General features: G+C 38.0%; 2 protein-coding genes across 5 annotated transcripts in view; both read left to right on the top strand.

The window, feature by feature from the left end:
* Positions 1-20,294, top strand: part of LOC144653749 (clathrin heavy chain linker domain-containing protein 1-like) — a 31,826-nt gene that overhangs the window by 10,619 nt on the left and 913 nt on the right. For 2 of the 4 annotated variants that reach the window (XM_078513842.1, XM_078513841.1), the window contains 9 exons: positions 752-864; positions 1,337-1,396; positions 1,586-1,642; positions 3,614-3,678; positions 4,147-4,256; positions 4,779-4,819; positions 5,447-5,505; positions 17,752-17,815; positions 19,648-19,729. In XM_078513842.1, the coding sequence (XP_078369968.1) occupies positions 752-864; positions 1,337-1,396; positions 1,586-1,642; positions 3,614-3,678; positions 4,147-4,256; positions 4,779-4,819; positions 5,447-5,505; positions 17,752-17,815; positions 19,648-19,729 (651 nt within the window). Of the gene's footprint in view, positions 1-751; positions 865-1,336; positions 1,397-1,585; positions 1,643-3,613; positions 3,679-4,146; positions 4,257-4,778; positions 4,820-5,446; positions 5,506-17,751; positions 17,816-18,827; positions 19,597-19,647; positions 19,730-20,294 lie in introns of those variants that run through there. The other 2 variants (XM_078513843.1, XR_013570818.1) reach the window with 2 other exon arrangements.
* Positions 12,169-14,532, top strand: LOC144653722 (alpha-1A adrenergic receptor-like). The gene has a single exon (XM_078513790.1). The coding sequence runs from the start codon at positions 12,813-12,815 to the stop codon at positions 13,710-13,712; it is 900 nt and encodes a 299-aa protein (XP_078369916.1). The 5' UTR covers positions 12,169-12,812; the 3' UTR covers positions 13,713-14,532.

The following is a 20,294-nucleotide window of genomic DNA, read 5'->3' as shown; positions in this document are numbered from 1 at the left end:
CTTAATTTTAAACGCTTTTAATTTGTTATGTTGTAAATTTTTATATTTCAAATCTATAGAAATACTTATCGTCATCATCATCATCATCATCATCATCATCATCATCTATTATGAATTGTTTAATATCGTCAGTTTCATTTTCGTCTAGTGCGATCGTTAACGAGTCCTGACAGTCAGTAACCTCGCAGCGAAACAGATTCCCTGGTTTTTCAGAGCGCTCAACTACAACAGATAAATCGTTTGCGAATAATGGTTTTGCAACGATGACTTCCGTTTTTCAGCCTACACTTGATCGTTAATTTGGCTAAATTTGATTAAATGCTAAGAGCAGTTTTCAATTGAGTGTCGTAAAACCAAACCAAAGGTAATTACTTTGGCCAATCACAAAGGACACTGACAATCCAGTGAACCAATCAAAACTCGAAGCAAATAATTGTAGCCGGCGCGAAGCGCGGGAAAACGTGCGCTTGTGAATCGTGATTGGTTTTAGTTTTATTTCTGATTGGCTAAGAAAGAGGCGTGAGTGTTTTAAACCAATCAGTAAGCGTAGTGATCGCAAAACCATAGCAAACGTAAGTTACTTTCGACACTTAGTGAGAACTGCTCTAAAACTGCTCATTTTTTTCCAATGGATTCACGCTAACACCAACTGCAAGCAACATTTTACTTTGTTCTTCCACTCTTGATTAACTACAGTATATTACACACAGGGCTTCACTGAAAGTTATGATTGCCTTGCCTTTTTTCTCAGATGAGATGTCCGAAGAGACGAGTGAGGAACCGGAGGAAAAACAAGAGAAAGAATACGTTTACATTGAAGAAGGAGACGGTAAATCATCTTCCCGCATCATCGGCGAAGATGACGTAAGTAAAACGATTTCATCTTTGGTGTAAATTGGTTGTATTTAGAGCGGTTTTCACTTGAACGTCGAAAGAAATTTGTGTTTGCATTGGTGTTGCATTACTACGTTTAGTGATTGGTTTAAAACTCTCGCGCCACTTTCTCAGCCAATCAGAAGTAAAACGAAAACCAATCATGACTCGCTCGCGGACGTTTTCCCGCGCTTCGTGCCAGCTACATGTATTTGCTTAGAGTTTTGATTGGTTTACTAGATTGTCTGTGTTCTTTGTGATTGGCTAGAGTGATTACTTTGGTTTTGGTTTTACGACACTTAATTTAAAACTGCTCTAATCATTAAGTAATTAGACGGCGAGCTCGAGGTTTCTATCGGCTGATAGTTGGCGAGGGGCGAAACCCCGAGAGCCAACTGGCTGATTTTGCTAAGCTACTTTTGAAATTTTTGATCAACATTTCTTTTTTTCCCTTTATTTTAAGGATCCAACCAAAGACAGAGAGGCTGAATTTATTCTTGAATACATTGAGAACTTCTTTGAGGTTGGTACTTGAATTTGTGAATTTACTTGAAGTTAAATATTGTTCTCGAAGAAAGGTTAGTGTGAATTGAAGTTTGTGACACTGGCACGTCATGCTAGCTTTTTCAGAGTTTTTAGATGTTTATTGTAGTCATCACTTTATTTACTATATTGTGTCATCAATATAAGTAGAACGCTGTTTTCGTTTTAGTTGTTTGAGGCGGGAAAAGTTGAAGACGCTGTGTTGATGGCTGCGCATTCACCAAAGGTAAAGAGCGGCAGTTTAGAGTAATTTGCGTTTCCTTTGGTTTTGGATTACTACGCTTAGTGTTCTGCTTAAAAAACTCCCGCCACTTTCTAAGCCAATTAGAAGAAAAACCAAAACCAATTGCGAGTTTCCTGGCGCATTTTTCAGCGCGCTTAATAACGACTACATGTGAGTTACTTCAAATTTTGATTGGTTTAATAATAATAATAATAATAATAATAATAATAATAATAATAATAATAATAATAATAATAATAATAATAATAATAATAATAATAATGCTTTATTCAACACTCGTAAAAATGACCTATGTACCATACTTCGTTAAAAAGAATTTTAAAAAAACGAAATTCATACCTTTATAACTATTAGAAAGAAAGTCTCAATTTTTCTTGAAATATAGTCCACGAAAATGTTCCTCTAAAAAAGTTTCTCTACTAATATATAAAAAAGAAAAGCTATAATAATAATTTTTTTTTTATGAATCTAAAAAATAATCGAAAAGAAAAACAAAAAAGAAAAAATAAATAAAAATATGAAAATTCGATAAAACTAAGTTAGGCGGGCGGTTGCGTTATCTATTGCAATGTCTACATTGTTAGTGTCCTGTGTTCTTCTTATGGATCTTGATCCTCTAAGGCACAGTAAGGCCGAGCGTATTAGAGCAAAGGAGACTCTTGCTCTCACCCATTGCATGGTATTCGCATAGCTTTCTCCTTTCTTAGTAGATAGCAACTCAACTAAGCGTTTGTGATACATCTTACATTCAGTTCCCATTCCGCCTGTACTGCTGAAGATTAATGGTGTAATAATAATAATAATAATAATAATAATAATAATAATAATAATAATAATAATAATAATAATAATAAAAAACTTTATTTCCGTGTCTAAAAATGTTTAGCTGAGGGGAAAAGTCCCCTCTACTAATTGTGGACACCTGACTAAGAAAAAACGTAAAAACAACTTAAACCTATCATAATACAACTATTACAATTAATAATTGAAAGTTAAAATAAGTTAAAAAAGAGCTATTTACATAATAAAAACGGGTAAAAAAGTAAATCCATTTATGTGATAAAAAAGACTATATTCATGGCTAGTATTCCTGAGTATTAATAGTCACAGAGGCGGCAATTGCATCGTTCATTTTTTAAAAAGTTATACTTGAATTGTAATTGTCCCCTGTGATTGGTCAGAGTAAATACTTTGGTTTTAGTTTTACGACACTCAACTGAAAACTGCTCTAATAAACACTGACTAAAGTAAAGTCTTAAGCTGGTACATGACATGTCCACGACAAAAATTTATTTTCTTCCTGTGTGCGGCGTACGCATAGACGGTTTGGCAAGATTTTCTTCAAGAAAAAGTCTAACCAGCTTTAGCCCGGGAGAAAAGGGGCGGGAAGCGGGATTTCCCAGGTGGCGGGAACCGGGAGAAATTGAGAAAAGTTCTCAACATTTCGTTATATTTTGTAACAGAAATGGGACAAAGAGGAGGGAACCACTACGAAAAGGGGCGAGAAGTGGGAGAAAAAGGTACAGGAAGCGGGAGGTTCAAAACCCCTGCCCCTCCCCCCCCCCCCCCCTGCCTTAGGCAAAACTATAAAGTTAGTTATTCTGTTATTCTACTAACTTTAGAGATTCTTTTTTTGCTGTTTTTGCTTTACGTTTTTCATTCCGCTTTTTTTCCCTTTGCTTTATTGCCCCACCTCCTTAGTTTATGATACTTCGCTCCTCGCTTTAGTTTTTCTGTGTTGTTACCATATTCTGTTTTAATTATATATATATTATTTTTCTTTTTCAAAGCATTGTATGTAGGTACTTTTTGGTAATAAAGTTGTTGTTGTTAAATAAAAAAAATACGCTTTTCCCTTATAAAATTGTCTTTATTTTACACTAACTGACTTACCGTCTTCCCGACTCATCTACCCACTCAACTCACCTTCATTATTTTTTATCTAATTTTAAGGGAGTTTTAAGGACAATGGAAACTCTTGATAAGTTTAAAGAATACGATGCAACACACCGCGGCAGGTACATGTATTAGTTATGTCGTAAATTTTGTTTCATTTGTAGTGATCGTAATATACACCTCATAAAAGATGACGTCACTGTAAGCATAACCAGGCCATATAATGTTTGCAAAACAACAACAACAAGACAAGACAAAAACGACGGCGACCTAAAACATTGTTAGCAAGCTATAGAGTGACGCTCTGTTCCTTGTTCGGTTTAGCTTCAGCTTTGGCCTTGGCTGATTACGCGACCTTGGGCTTAATAGTTCTCGTTTAATCAAGCTCGTTCTCTAAAAATGTGGTCAGTCCCTTTCAAATATCTAGCGATTGCTACTAAATTCAAAGGGTACTGAACGCGGACGTGAGTCAGTTGCATGTATACGAACGTACAACGGAGCAAGGAAGGGTATCTTTTTCTATATTATCTTTCTTTTATTCTCATGGCAAGGTTTGTTCCGATTGTCAAAGCATATCGTTGATTTTTCAGTTCTGTTCTGGTGGCGTATTGGGAAGCTCTTCTTCCGACTGTTGCTACTGGCTGCAAGAAACCTGCAGAATGGGAAACTATAGAGTGCGTCAAGTGTGTCTTGGACAAAGGTGTGTAAAAGTGTTTTCTCATTTTCGTTTTTTCCCAGTAAATACTTTGGATAGCAATCTTTTTTACGAAGCCATTTTCCAACTCGCCTGATAACTTCACACTTGTACTTATCAGGGCTAATTTTAATGGTTGGACGGGAACTGTTTGCGCAGCGATTTATGTCCTCTATGAAATGAGAACTAAAAATTTTCTCGCATGACTCAACCTAAAATAGTCAATACGTTTTTTATCATACCATCTATGTTAAATTTGATAGCGTTGGGAAGTCGTAAAGTGTATTTGTGGTATTCTGAATTACTGACGTGTGTGGACCAGGCGACATTTAATAAACCTGCCTACGACAACCCATCATAGAGAGATGCTATTGAGAGTAAACTATAAATTTATGTTGTAAAGGCCATTTTCTTTGAAAATGGTACCTCTTGTCATGAGTGACTAACAGATAAATTCCCTGATAAGAAAACCTCTTATTGTTTAGATCTTAATACTTGTTTGTCATATTGGTTTTTGCATATTTGCAGGAAGAAAAGATCTCCTTACTCACTGGATAGCACAGGACCAGGTAAAGTAAACTTGATTCAATTTGCTACGATTTAAAATACCACGTTTTTCATCAAAAAAAACTTATCAGAGACATGACTAGTGCAATGATCGCAATGAATCAATAAGACCTTGAAGCAAAAAATGTTCCATGGAAAATGAGTTTTACCTTTGCACCAGGCTGGTCGTCAACACATTCTCTTTGCTCTTATTAGTTAGAGAGGTTTTGCTTTGCAACTGAGGGGGGTAGTTTGTTGGTGGTGCGGTTAGTGCAATCACCAAATGACATAAAACAAAGGATTCAAAAGACAATAAACAATACCCAGACCGCAGATCAATAGCTAACCAACAATAGTGTCCCCAACATCAAGTTAAACCCCCCGAATTGCACCGCTGTTACCCGCGCAAACCCGTGGCGTAAGCGTACATTTAGACGCAGAAAAGTCTTTTAATGCCAGTTTTCCTTTCTTGAGAATGTTTTTTTTTTTTAACGACGTAGTTACAACCTTGTTAGCTCTTGTTCCCCTAGCTTTCTCGGTTGTCCTTGTCACTAATTACGGGAAGCATTAACCAGCCCATTGATGTTGGTGTTTTGTCTATTTATTTCTTTTCCTTCTTTCAATGTTTTTTTTTCATTTCTTGTTGTCAGCTGACTTTATCTGAAGAGGCTGGCAGGCTGATTGTCGACGGCTGCCCATGTCCCAACAGGTGAGTCAGTCTAAGTAACAATTGCTAACAGAGAACCATCAGGCCATCCCAATAAAATGTTTCGTTTCCCATCGCCCGACCGACCCATTTTTTTCGAAAAGTGAAAAAAAAAAAAAAAAAAAAATCCAGGTTCACTATTCGAAGAAGCAAGTACTTCAATTTAAAAGCACACGATCTTGTTTTATTATCACAATTGGTATGATGTGATGTCTTTGTCTTTAATAAACATCGATACTACGTTATTTTAAGACTGCCGGTTAAGGAATAACGAACGAAAAGAGCACATTTTCGAGTTGACTTTTGTAATCAGGCTTTCTTACGTAGCAGCCCGGCCTTTTCTGGAACCCAAAACCCTTCAAGTGTTCATTTTTTTTTTTGCCCGACCGACCGACCAACATCACAAGGGACGGGGCGATGGGAAACGAAACATTTTATTGGGATGGCCTCAGTTGAATGCTAGTATTGTGTTGACTGTTTTATTTTGTAGGTAAAGTCTGTGTCCGAGCTAACTGGCCTATACAGCCAGAGCTTATCCCAGTTTCCGTAGCATTAAGCGACTAGGAGTATTTCTACTCCCCCCTGGATGGGGTGCTAGTCCATCGCAGGGTTACCACCCAGCGGTAAATTCGCCGGTGTGAGAGTAAAGTGTCTTGCTCAAGAACATAACGCAACGCCCCAGCCAGGGCTCGAACCCGGGCCTTTCGACTCGGAGTCGAGCGGGTTAAACGTAGGGCCACCGCGCCTCGCGTATGTGGATCAAAATATCCCCCCCCCCCCCCCCGTCTATCGTTTGTGGTGACGCTGCCTTTGGCGCCTAAGAATGTGACAAAGGCAATGTAAAGCCTTTATGTTTAATTTCAAAGTACTCGCAAAATTAGTTCAGGACTACTGTTGTTCTAGCTTCGATACTCACGGAACCGATTCTATCTCTTCCTCGTGTTAAATGATATAAGAAAGCGGTACTGTGTTATTTAAATTTTTATCAACATTTCCTCCGCTGGCCTTGTGCCTTTCTTAACTTCATTTTATTATTTGCATTGGCATTTAACAGCACGTTCAACGATTCAACTATGTGTACACCCTTAAGGTTCGAAAGCCTGTCTGTTTTGTGTTGTTCTGATAACAACTTCCTATCTTTAAGGTAATTCCCTAGATATAGAACTGCTCATAGATTTCCAACCAAACTTTGCCAGTTGGTTGTTTACCTTATGGGAAGTTAAATTTTGAAATAAAAAAGGGGGGTCACCTTATTCGTTCAGGAGTAGGAAGACCTTGTATTTACCATATAATTCCTTATATTTCCTTTACGAGTACTGGCAAAGTACACGTTTTCGTTGATAATGTATTATTCTGCCATAGAAATTGATCTGTATTCATTTTATAGAAAGAATTTGATCGCTACTTTCGAACTAAGAGAAAAAAATGATAGGTTACCGAACTCGTTTACGAGAAAACGATGATTTATTTCTCCCACGAGCCAAGCCGCATAGAAAAAAGCCGCCATTTTGTTTATGTGCGCGCGCTAATTACGCGCAATATTCTGCGCAGTAAGGATGCGCAATGCAATACTAGGGAATCACCTTAAAGGTAGTTCAAGAGGAATAACTTGGCTCTAAATCATCCTTTTATTGTTTTTATCACGTCTGCATGTGTAAGACGAGATATTTATGTGCTATTCAAAGACGCTTACCGTTTAATATCCTTCACAAAGTGAAAACAGCGTTTACGCGTATATACGTGTTATAATGAGGTCTCAAGGGCCTTTGTTGAACAAGGATGTAGATATTTAAGTGTTTCAATTTTGGTCACGTCGTCTAATTCAATAAAATCCAGCCAAGTTTCGATTTACTGAAGACACGTTCGAGTCTGTCGTCATTTTCAGTTCTTGGATTTATTTAATATGTGTTTTTCCATTTGCCGAGTTTCAAATCGAATTAGACTGATTAGAGCTTTTTTGGTGAGTACCTTTTGCTAACCTTCTGGCATATTCCTTTAATCGAACTTTAGGCACCCGACAAATTATCTGCTTTTCATTTTAACAGTTTTTTCCCTTTCATTAAAATCTTTCCATCTGTTTTCAAACAACTTGGCGGCTTGGCAGCTATTTGGCTCCACGTACGTTTTATTCCCCAAGCACGAGTTCTCATTTCTTTTCTCATTTACCACTCTAGCAAAGGATTTACAGGATTTCAATGTGTTGATTTCTTGTTAATCGCCGTTTTTCTTAAAAAAATCCCTCACTTCCAAATTTCTTATGTAAAGTTGTTTGTTGTTTTGAAAACATAAGCTATTTTTAACGCAGCTCATGTTTTATTCCAAGCACGCCTTTGCAGGATTCTAACATGTAAACGTTATGTTAACCGTTGTTTTGCCGCATGTTGAATGCATTAAGCTAATTTTAACATAACATCACTTGAAATTTGCCAATAAGTGGCTTTCGTTTCCTCATTTAGAACTTAAGCTGAAGGCTTTGCAGGATTTTTACACGTAATCGTATTGATATATAGCTGTTTTAAAAGGTCTTAACATTTTTATGTGCCGAAAAGCGTCTTTTTATCATGTAAACGTTTTCCTAAAGGTATTATATTTGACTTTACTGTTATAAGGATTCTAGAGTATCAGTGCTATTTTACTTTTTTTGCTTCATCATTTGTTCTAACTTCCTTGTTTACCTCTTCGTCTTGAAAGCTAATTTTAACATGGCTTCATTTTTTTATTTTCCCGAACACATGCGTTTCTTATTCAATCTTAGAGGATTGTAATACAGAGATCTTAACGTTTATCACATTAAGTGCCTCTTAAAATTATTATCATAATGTCTTCTTTTAAGAGTACAGCTTCAAGCGGATTCAAGTATTATTAATATTCTATTTTCAGTATATTTGGGCTATGATAGTCATTTTGTAGTCAGCTGTATTTAGGTGACGTGCTGTTTACTCCCTTTTCAGTAAACTCTGACGTTGTCCAGCCCTAATTTTTCTGTAGGCCATTTATTTTTACTGATTATTATTTTTAAATAGATTTTATTTCCTGAAATAGAAATACTTCAGCGATGAAACTGAAAAACACCAGAACGGATGTTATGGCCGAACAAATCCCGATATTTTCAGACAAATTACATATATTGTAATATCGTAAATTTTATTGACTTGTTTATGTGTCGCTTCCCTGAACAGCTAGTGTCAAGCGAGAGAAATTTATGTCATAAAATTATTTCCTGTCTGAGTGCACACATTCTAAGATCATTTCCCGCGTCCAAAAGACATTGGTCGCGGGCAGTCTTTACTTTTTTCCCGGCATTTTGGTGCAGTCGTTCGGTTGGCCTGCGTGGCGCTCTACCCTAATTCTCGTGTTCCCTTCTCCCTCCACTTTGAACGACAGCCACGCAGGCTATCATTCGGTAATTCCCCTTGCACGCTGTTTTTGAAGAGACTTGTCTTTTGCTGTGTGAAGCTGTTTAAGCAGCTTAGTGTGCAAGGCAGTACTACAAGCTTTGACCTTTTGTTTTCTCCCCTTAATATCATCACCAATCTAAGCAAGCAGATCATTGTAATAAAGAAACTTATCACAAGGAAAAAATGTCTTCTGTGATAAGTAGAGGAGCTTTCCCAAGTATTACTGTCAGAAATCTACGAAGACCAGAGAGAATAAAGAGAATTTAGTTCTAGACAACAGGAATTGAAAAGTTGATATGAATAGTTGATGTTGTTTTCAGGCATTAGCGCTTCTTGTAGATCATTGCCAAACCTGAATGTAAACCATGCAGAGTGGTGAAGTTTTAATTACACAGTACATCCGTGTTAGAGCATTAATTGTACAGGCAAGGGGTTCAAATTCTGCTTTAAACTATGCATTCAGAGGTTTGTATGGCTTGGGCAACTCATGCCGACCTGATTTGTACTACACAACCTTACTGAATCGTCTTTAAATTTGACATTTTTCGACAACAAATATCTCATTTCATATTCAAAGCGTTCTTCTTCATATTTGCTGTAGTTATACTATATAACAAAGACGCTGTCAATTTATCTATCTTCAAGTCTGCCAGACTGAATTTAATTTTAATTTTAATCCTTACGAGAAGATGACACAAAGATTGCCCTATAGCATTTACCAGTGTAAATACACACCAAAACGTGTGCAAATATTATTGCTAGCCAGGAAAAATGCTATTAATTTTGGGAGTGAAAGATGTTATTTTGCTGTTCTTTTCTTAACCGAAAGCTGCTGAGATAAGTAAAATGAGCCCCACTATTTCTCTGATATTTTTTTAAGTGCTTTATTTAGTCTAAAATGTTTTGGTGGCGGCTTTATACAATGGTCATCGATTATTCACCGTGTCGCTACCAAACAGCTGCCTCAGTAGTTTTATTTTCCATTTTGAAAACAGTTTCTTTATTGTTCTCGTTATGAATTAGTAAATTCAAAATCATTATGTTCGTGCCACTCAGAATTTCGTGAACTACCGATTTGCTCGCAGCTTAGAAGGAAAGCTGTTTTGTCTAAAGCCGACATAGATCACTCAGAAGTTACCGTATGAGCGAACTATTGTTTGTTGTCACGCCTCCGTCGCAAACGAATCTTATGAAGTGTCCATTTTCAGATTCAGCAAGATATTCATCTAGTGCAAATGAAACGTGACTGAAAGCTGATAAACACCCTATTTGTAGACAATCACAAAGAACTAATAACGCCGCTCGCAATAAAAACATGCAGATATACAAAGAACAATTTGATATCTGTTTTAATTAGCACCAAAAACTAATTGCGCATAAGGAATTTCATATTCAACTCGGACGTAAAATGCACTCCTATATGACGTCCCTCTGCCTTTCCTGCCAAATAAAAAAGATCTGAAATTAAATTACGTTGGAACCCTACTGATGTTTTCTTTTACATTTCCTTCGGAAACAAAGGAGAGCGAAAATTGTCCGCTATGGTTTTTGACATCTGACACATCCATCCTTTTCTTATGTTTACGCTTGCATTTTCAGAGGTTTAGAAAAAAAACACGATTAAACTTTCTGTGCAATTTTTTCTTTTCTTGTCGCAAATGAGGTTCGTGGTCAATTTGAAAGAAAAAAAAGGAATAAAAGTCTCGCAAAACACTGCGCTTCCCCAGATTTGATAAGTAAACGTTTTTGTCAGGTATATACAGATAGTACTTCGGATTCTCAAACAAACACTGAGTTTCTTTCCATGTTTGTGCCATTTTCAACGTGGCGGAATTTTATGCCGCGAACATTTGATCTATTTTTGTGACGCAATCCATTTAACTTTTACTCTTGATTAAAGCAATGAGCAATATTTTGTGCGACCCTGGCCTTCAATTCAATTGCAACGTTTTTACTAACGAATGTTCTAGCGAAGTGATTTTGTCTGAGAGTGATCGAATGGATAATCGCTCTGTCAAGCTCTCGCAGGGCGAAAATATCGAAATACGATAGTGCACATTAAAATGGTATGGTTAACAAATGCTTTTAACAAAGTCTTGGTAACTTAGTGTCAGAAAGCACTTCCTTAAAATAGCTGGCAGACGAGGAAATGCACGAGACGGGGAAGGCGACGAGAGTAAAGCAGACAATGAATGTTTTAATAAACAAATTTCGTCCTCTCAAAGCTCGCCGTAATGGAAATATTTGTGAAAGGTGGGCATAGGCGCGAGTCGGGTTAGTTTTTATGATATACCCTGAAACACCTGGAGAATTATGTTGAACGAAAATATTACCGGGTTTCAGTTATTTTTCTTTCAAAAAATAAAAAAGTTAGACTTCCTTTTTGCTGCATGTGTTACTAATAAGATAGACTCAGCTTTCCTCGAACCCTGAATTTCAACTTGAACCACAAGTCCTTTCCCTTGGATTTGCTGCAATATTTCGAATTCCCGATTTCACGAACAAATTTTCGTTCCGTTGGTGGTTCGAGAAATCGGGATTCTACCGCAGTTCTCGTATAAACCCATGTCCCTAAAAATAAAATTTGCATAACGATATTTTTCTGTGCCACTTTTTTTTTTACAGTGTGGTACCGTTGTTTATAGTTACACCCCGGGAATATAGGCGAAAGAAAGTTAAATTATTAAAATTGACTTCGTTTTAGACCTTGATTAGACCTTATCTGTAGCTCTGCATGAGTCGCAAGATTGCCTTATACAGTTAGCTGTGCGCATTTTGAAAAATTTTCCTGGCGAGTGTGCGGGCGTTTGATTTAGCCGCGAGCAGCAACGCATTAGCAAAGTTTCATTTCGATGAAAAGCTTCGAATTCACAATAATTGATTTACGACCCCCGTTCCTCTTCAGACGGAGCTAAAGGAAAAACATTGGCTTTAAGCATAATAATATTTCATGAGGAGTTATACGTGTCCTGAATTAAAGAGACGCTTAAGAAACTATTTTTGTAAACGTCAAACCTTGTAGTTAATAACCTCGGCTTATTTCTGTCGTCTAATGCAGAATAATGAAAAACGAACCCGTTTGACGTTTTGCCTTTGAAATTGATTTACGTAGAGTGGTAATTTATTATGTTGCGTAATGAATGGAGAATATAGAGGGGGTACTAAAAAGTCTGCGTGTATCTACCACAATGCACTTTGTAAAAGATTTACAACTTAATACCTCAATGATTGCCTTAAACTTTTTAAAGAAACGATTTCTTTATTGTAAAAGCCGGTTGTTTTGTCTAGATTATTTAAGATTTTAAGTCACTAACGAAACTGAAAACTCAACTTATTTTTATTTTTCATTTCCTTTTCGACAGCAGGTGTAAACAGCACTTCATTTATTATTAACAAAGTGTCTGGTATTCCATTCGAACTAATCAGGATGAAAACAGGCCAAGGGTAAACAGGCGCTAATTGGTGCTGTGCTATAAATTTACATCGCTTGCCTTGCAAGTTGCTCATAGAAATCAGGCTCCAGACGCCGCGAGAAGACCGCGCAAGAGACCTTTCAGCTGTGATGACGGGGCTGAAGGTTATCTCTTTAACACGACTCGAGTTTCAGTAAGCTTATCGCGTGCGAGGTTAAAAAGTGTTTTAGGATTGGTCGATTTGGGTCGATATGCTTGGACTCGGGGCTATTTCGATCCAGTTGGCAAATGTGATGTTTACCGTGGCTCAAACGGATGCGAAAACTGCATCTAAATATATAACACGGAGGCTGGTGTGATTTGTTTACGAAACGGAAAATTGCTGGTATAAATAGTAGTTTCCACAACTTCGATAATGCCAACCAGCTTCGTTTCGCGTTAGACGAACTTTCTGATACAATATCCCCAGGAAACCGAAAAATTCTTTCAGGAAAGAATCATGGCGAAGAACAGCTCGTTTAATTCGTCTGTAGACCTCAGCGCCATTGAAGCAAACTTTCTCGCTTCAGTGAACGTGTTATTTAGCCTTTGTGGTATCTTTGGCAACGTGTTGGTCTTCATTGTGGTCGAACGGAACCGGCAGCTTCACACTGTCACGAACATGTTCATCACAAGTCTGGCGCTGGCGGATCTTTTGGTTTGCCTCGTTGCGCAGCCTATGTACGCCGTGTTCTTGTACGGACTGCCACCAAATCCAGCGTACGGCATCACGCGAAAGACGTTTTCCTTCGTCTCTGTGCTTGCGTCGATCAGCAACTTGGCCGCTGTGACGATTGACCGGTACATAGCCATCGTATCGCCTATGCAGTACCAACTCAAAGCAAATTTCAAAAGCGCCTTCATCCTGCTTAGCTTCATTTGGGTGGTCTCCTTAGGGCTGGGAATACCGAGCGGCATCAAACAATCGGTTCAGCATATCACAGTGTACTACATAGTCGCACTTGTGATGATCATTGTCCCGATTTACGTGCGGATTTATTTTATCGCGCGCCGGCAAGCGCGGGTCATCGCTAGACAAGTGGAACACATTGAAAAGGCTTTAAAAAGCAGAGGTGAACGAGAGAACATAGCCGCCAAGACTATTGGAAACGTCTTAGGTGTGTTTATTATCTGCTGGCTTCCTGTCATCGTCCTCCCGATGATTTTTCGTTACAGCGTGAACAGTCGAACTGTTAGAAGACTTTTGAAATGGGCCCAAACTCTAGCTTTGTGCTCTTCGGCCGTCAATCCTGTTATCTACAGCCTTAAAACGCAGATTTTCAAAAAAGAGTTGAGGAAATTTTACAGAGTCGCGCTCCGGCGGCGTTCTTGGGAAGACAAACCGATCATACTTACTTAAAAATGAACTGAGAAGATCGAAATGTGACTGAACGATGTACTTTTTTCCGCCATGTCTTCCGTGTACTCAGAACATTTTATCATGAAAACTGGATGGATAAGGTGGCTTAATGTAAAGTAAAAATTGGAATGGCAATTTGCGCGTTTTCCGTAAGTTGTAAACTCATTTTAATAATGTAAATATATTCCTTTTCCTTTTAAAATTCACGTCGAAAGACCAAGTTAGCTTGACATCCCATTACACAACACAGGAAGACCTTGTTTTAAATTGAATTTTGTAAATACCATATTACATACAAGTCTTTCATTACCTATCAGTTCTAAGTGTCTTAGCATCCCTAACAGAGTGAAATCGATTAAAAGTCCCTTGACAGAAAAGTAATTGTGCGTTTTGTTCGATTTCAATACTGATAAGAGATAAATTTGCGAAACTCAAATGATGTTCATTTGTATATGTACATATGCTCAACTTTTGAGCTTTAGGCACGAAACAGAGAAAACAATGGACTTAACAATTTACAATAGCTTGTCTGACTATTTATAAAAACATTTTATGTATATTTTGACATTGGATGTAAATAGAGTATTAACCTGTTCCCACCTCTGTACATTTTTGTATTTTCTTTCAAAATCAATTATGTACTGTACTTCCGTTAATTTTTAATGTCTCGTGTTACCTTAACATACGACCTTTAATTTTGACGGTTGATTGAATATTGGCTGATTATCAGCAGGATTCCTAAGGCTGTAAATAATATATCCTACAGAAACAGGAGAGACTTTTGTCCAAGGCAAATAAAAAGTAATAATTTGAAACGGAAGCCTTGATGTCTATGCACAGTTTGTGTTCTAGATCCTTCAATCGACCATCCTCCACATCCTCGACATAAATAAAGCACAAGCTGTAACGTTGCTCTGTAGGTCGCATTTTTCTTTCAATTCGTTCTTCCTTCTTCTTCTTTCTTTTGTCGATTTAACTTCTGCTGTGGATTTTAACACGCACTGAATTTGACCTCCAAAAACGACATTTTACACTGCATTAAAAAAATGTTCCATTTAGTAAAGTGCATGTATTATAACGCCTATTTTGTAAATCAGTTTTACTAATGGGACTGAGGTCATCTGAGGTTTTTTCAAGGACACTAAAACAACAACTCAGATCGATTAATTAATATAATCTAAGATAGCGAGATAGCTGTCAATAGAGTCCTGCAATTTATAATAATACATGAAGTGGTGTTAAGATGGTTCCCGAACTGCGGCATATTCGAGGGGGTTCGAGGTCATCACCTGTGCGGACAGACCTAAAAATATAACGGGTTTTCTTCTGTAAACCACAAAAGTATGAAAAAATAGTCTTCTAAGTCACGTACAGGTAGCTTCTTGGGAATAAGTTGACATCCAAATTATAAACGGTGATGAAAACCTGACGAAGAATTCAATGGATAACACGAACATTCGACGCCCCGGCATTCTTTTAATTAAATCTGTGGGTAACCACGAAGTATTGTAGTTAATGTTTTGAAGTTTAATGGTTAAAACAAGAAAAAAATGAAATGGTTTTCCATCCGTAGGGAAAAATGCATTGAAGTCTTTTTTGCAAGATGGATTTTAAAACAGATCTAAACGTTCGTCATCGGCTGACCTACAACGACGTCTTATGACGTACGTAGATCGAGTTTAAGCACGCAAAAATCACCTGACACTCTATTTAAAACCACACACAAATGTCTTTAGAATGGTGAACTTGAGATGACAGAAATGAAGTATCGGGGTGCATTCCTTGAATTTTTACTCGCCGTTTGCTGTTTGGTCAAATAGTGTAAGAGTTCAAAGGCTTTCATACTCCCATTTCAGTGCCAGCATGAGTTTAATTAGCAATAGCCTAAAATATAAAATTGTGTCAAAGAAATCAGCATGACAAAGGTTGTTACGATGTAACCATTGACCGACTCCCCCCCCCCCCCCATCTTTCTCCTGCCCGATTGAACCTCAACCACTAAAATAAACATAAATACAAAACAGCTAAGTGAATCATCGTTTGGTGTTAACTTTAATCATGCCATTCTACTGCTTTGATTTAATGGCTTTTTACTCTCACAATCTGCTAAGCAGGATTACGAAAATGACTTCTTTAAAACTTTACAAGACCTTTAAATGGATTTAATCACTCAGGAATTCGTTCCCCTTCTCTAGCGCTCTCTTATTCAATCAAATGTCAAAACCCCGCTGATTGTTTTCCCCTATTTACGATTTCTCAAGTGCCGAAAGATAACCTTGGCCCGTTCACATTATCTGAATATTTTGTCCAAAACATTTTCATGAACAAATTCGATGATGAAGATGATCGTGTTGGTGATAGAGTTAGAAGGCTGCTGAAGATTTATAGGCGTAATCAAACTGGTGGTGCCTATTGGCGTTTTCCCGCCAAAACGGGAACGTCACAGCGTCCAGTTATTTCCCGCCAAAAGTAAGGCTAAGGTTAACAGAATGAATATCCCACTTGTTCTATCTCTAAACAGCTTGTTGTCATTTTCTTTCCGTTATAATTATAATGAATAAGTAAGCTGGATTGTAGCTCCGGCAATGACAGGTATCCACCGGGCTGCAAAACTATCTGTACAAAAAGCACGACATAAAGAAAGACCACACTAAATAATCTGGCTAAATTACACAACAAAACACATTAAAACAATTTTTCAACACGTGAATTCACGTGCTTTTAAACTCATTTTCTGGTTTGTGTTTTTACGTGATAAAGCGCACGTTTTATAGCCGGTTGCGTGCTTTAATGACTTGTAAATCAAGGGGTCTTTCCTGATTAATCTTGTAGTGCTTTCAGCTGTTAATTACTTTACTGTTTAGTTGAATTTGTTTAAAGTTGCGGTCAGTTTATCTGTTCCTTGACTAATTAACGCGGCTTCTATCTGAAGAACAGTTAAAAAGTGTATTCATTCCCAAGGATGCCGCCTTAAAAATTTTCTTTGCCTCAAACGCGTTATTAATTTTGTTGCTGTTACTAGTTGTAGCCACAGGATAATAGGTTGTGAGCTATACTTTGTGGCGGTTTAAGCGTTACTGTCGAACTGTTTTGAGATTTTATTTAAAGACTTCCTTTGATTAACACCTTTAGCAGCAAGATAAACATGTTGCGTTTTTTTTTTCAAACAGCAGCTGGATGTTCCATTGTTCTACCTGTGGGACCTTATAGTTAACAGTGGCTAATCTAGTGTTTTATACACATCTGTTTAACTTGCTCTGTGAATTTAATCTCCACAAAGACAAAAATTGTTATTATTAGTTGTCTGCGGTTTGTAAATATTGACCTTGATTGTGAGCCTTTGCGACACTCAGTTATGCATTCTTGTCGGTAATAATATGTTTGCACGATATAGAGTTTTCATCAGCAAATGATATCTTTAACGTTCTTGAACGTTAACAGAAATATTCAGAGTAAGTTGGGTTTGTTAATGAAATTTGTCAGACAAGACCATTTAACTTTTGTTTTAGCTCACAGGACTCGAACCCAGAACATGTCATCGGGATAAGCTTAACGCTGAATAGCTCTAAATGATCCGCACAATTACTAGCTCTGCATTCCTGGATTTTAAGCTTTTAAGGAGCGTTTATTTAGATAAAACACAATATTGATGAAATCAATCTTGAACATGCAGCATCTCACGTACCGGTTGTGTGTCTGCTGCTTGGTGATAGACAGACACTCCGAGACACTATTGCGTCAAACTGTGCCACACGGGTAGTTTTTACCGCATTTTGGGCGCGACATTTTTTCCACGACAGTCTCGTTGCACTTTAAAAATGAGAAGCAAAACATAATTCAAGTCAGGTTCGCTTCCATTTAAAATCTTATTTTCGTATTGCGAATGCCCATAATAAATTAATTCGGTGCTTGCATAAGAAAAAAGAAAGGCTAAAGCATTACTGTCGACATTTTCTTACAAGCGTTGTTGCGAGGGTTACCATAGCGGGGACATGTTGTGCGGAGTAAACACGACTTAAACTGTTTCGTTTTCTTTCAGTTGTAAATGTGGACTTATTGGACTTGCAGAAGCCGTGTTTGAGAATGTTGGCGCTTGTAAAGAGGTAGATGTTAAATGTTATAAAGCTAAAAGGAATTTAACCACAGAACATATCACTGCAGCCTTATGCATGTTTACGTCAGAGTGGCTTGGCTCACCACCAAGCCTCGCTTTCGAAGTGCAAACTTGCGAATTTTATCATGAAAGAATTCCCAACGCAACAAAGATGAAAAGAATACACACATGAAAACTGTATGAGGGTGGCAGAAGGTTTTGAATAATTCGCGTAAACGAGGCTTGGTGGTGAATTTTGAGCAATTGACGTCATCATGCATAAGGCCTAATGCAATAAAGTAACTAAATCGAAGCACAAAGTGACAGTAGACTAAAAGCGCGGGAAACGTAAACGTACACTAGGCGGTAATTCCTCATGATTCCTCAGTTGCTTTCTTTCTGCACCTCTTATTTAACTTACTCATTCTCAGCTCTTCTAAAAAACCTGTTTAAATCCAGGAGTAACAAACAAGATCCGAATTTGAAGAACAGTCTCATAGCTTTTCACAAAATTCTAAACAGTTCCAGGGGCGTAGCCAGCTTTCTGAAGAGTTGTAGGAGGCCTGGCCGCTTCTAGAGGGAGAGTTGGGGGGGGGGGGGGGGGTTATGCTCCAGATAAAGGCCCTACAATGTGCTATCCGGCAGCACCTAAATTTTGGCATTTCATTGCAGAGAATGGTCCGGTAATTTTCACTCATTGTTAAATATATAAACGCACTTGTCTTGAACGACACATACCTATCACTTTGTAAAATAAAGTTCTCGAGTTCGAGTATAAAGTGCCAATGTAACAATATATCTTTCCAGGCGCTTCGAGCTTAGCCCTTTATCAGTGGAAGTCAAGTTGCTGTTTCGTTGAGAAATTTGCTAAGGCCACGAAAAAAGAGTTAAAGTTCCAACGCAAGCTGCGCGCGCGCGCGATGAGCGCGCGACGACTAACATTCAGTCAGCGCGGCTGACTTGTTCACAGATTGAAGATGAGTCGCTTTTCCTGACATTTTCGTTGTTTTTTCCCATCGCAGATCATGATGCTACGGACTTGTACATCTTGAATAGTGTGGCCATTTTAATTGAAATGCTTTGCGACAGGAAAGCTTGGCAGGTTTTTCTCGATGCTGCAGAGGCGCTCAACGAAACGTTGCTGTAGCGTGCGGCCAGTATCGGCGATGGAGATCGCAGAACAACGGCGGCAAGAGATGCCATACACTGAGCCGGTTGTTTCGCAGATGAAAGCGTGCGTGCATGGAAAAGTTTTCAAGTTAAGACCAGACTGGCTACTGTCGGTGGTGTGAACTAAGACGTCGTGCTATTATTAAAAAAGCCCGAAACGTTTGGAACGCTATTTTGTTAAATTGGCACTTTATACTCGAACACAAGAACTTTTTTTTTACCTTTTTATGCTTTAAAGTACAAGTGTCACGCGGCCAAGAATTTCAACTTGCTAGAGACTTGATCAATCGAGAAAGGGTAGTTGCGATATTTGTAATGCATATTGCTTTCTATTTTATCTTGAAAGTGCTTCAGCCACAATTACTCTCTTGATAGCGCATTTCAAAAATACGAGTGGGCTAAAAAATTTGTAGGCCCGGGCCTACGGGCCTATAGGCTAGATACGCCCTGAGTTCTCAATGTTAACTCTTCTTTCACGGGCAAATTCACGCTCTTTGAACGACAAACCAAGGGATCACTCGATCACGGCTTTCAAACTTTTTACATGTGGGGAAGTTAATGTGTATTTCTTCCAGAAGTATGTGATCTTAAGCTCAAAAGTGTACTTCTATATTAGAAGTAATCGTTTTTATACAGATATACAATGGGTTTTTCTTCACTTTACTCTGGCAGGTTTTGACTTGTTTGATTAGGCAAGGACGATTTCACAGAGCCATGGAATACTCAAAAACCAACAATAACGTAACACGAACAGGCGAGTCCTACATTCCTGGCTACACTGATTTAAATCAAATGAGTTTTGTTTGGACATCATCATCATCTTTCCCGGGTATATTACGAACCAATTTAATGACCAGCTATCAGTTCGCTTTTTAGCTCAATTGGTTAGAGCGCTGCACCGGTATCGCTGAGGTCAGGGTTCGAGTCCCGGCAAGCCTGATTTTTCAGGCTTTATTTTCGCAACTGCTTAAGTTTTGTTCATAACTGCTAGGATCTTCTCTTCATTTACCGTATTTATTCGATTAAGCGCCCTGGGCGCTTATTAAATTTTTGGACCTTGAGAGTTGGCGCTTTTTCGAGGTGGGCGCTTATTCGAGGCTGGGCGCTTATTAAATGTTCACGATTTTCAGCAAATAGTAAGTTTATTTTTGTAACAAAACCATAAATAATAACAAAACGTGAAGATGTACCAAAGCAGAATTTAACTGTTCATTGAAAGTTTCTGTAAAATAATAAGAAAACTCGGTCATGGGGGAAGTCTTTTAGTGGTATATAGTCAGTTTCTCAATAATCAATACTCCTCTTGTGCACTTCAGTTT

The sequence above is a fragment of the Oculina patagonica genome, chromosome 5 (genome assembly GCF_052425735.1).
Source record: "Oculina patagonica isolate OP01 chromosome 5, crgOcupat, whole genome shotgun sequence".
NCBI classification, from domain to species: domain Eukaryota; kingdom Metazoa; phylum Cnidaria; class Anthozoa; order Scleractinia; family Oculinidae; genus Oculina; species Oculina patagonica.
The sequence above is the reverse complement of the archived record's forward strand: the minus strand, read 5'-3'. Positions and strand labels throughout refer to the sequence as shown.

What these genes read in the sequence shown, in the direction of transcription:
- LOC144653722 (XM_078513790.1), top strand. Translation starts at nt 12,813, where the DNA reads ATGGCGAAGAACAGCTCGTTTAATTCGTCTGTAGACCTCAGCGCCATT.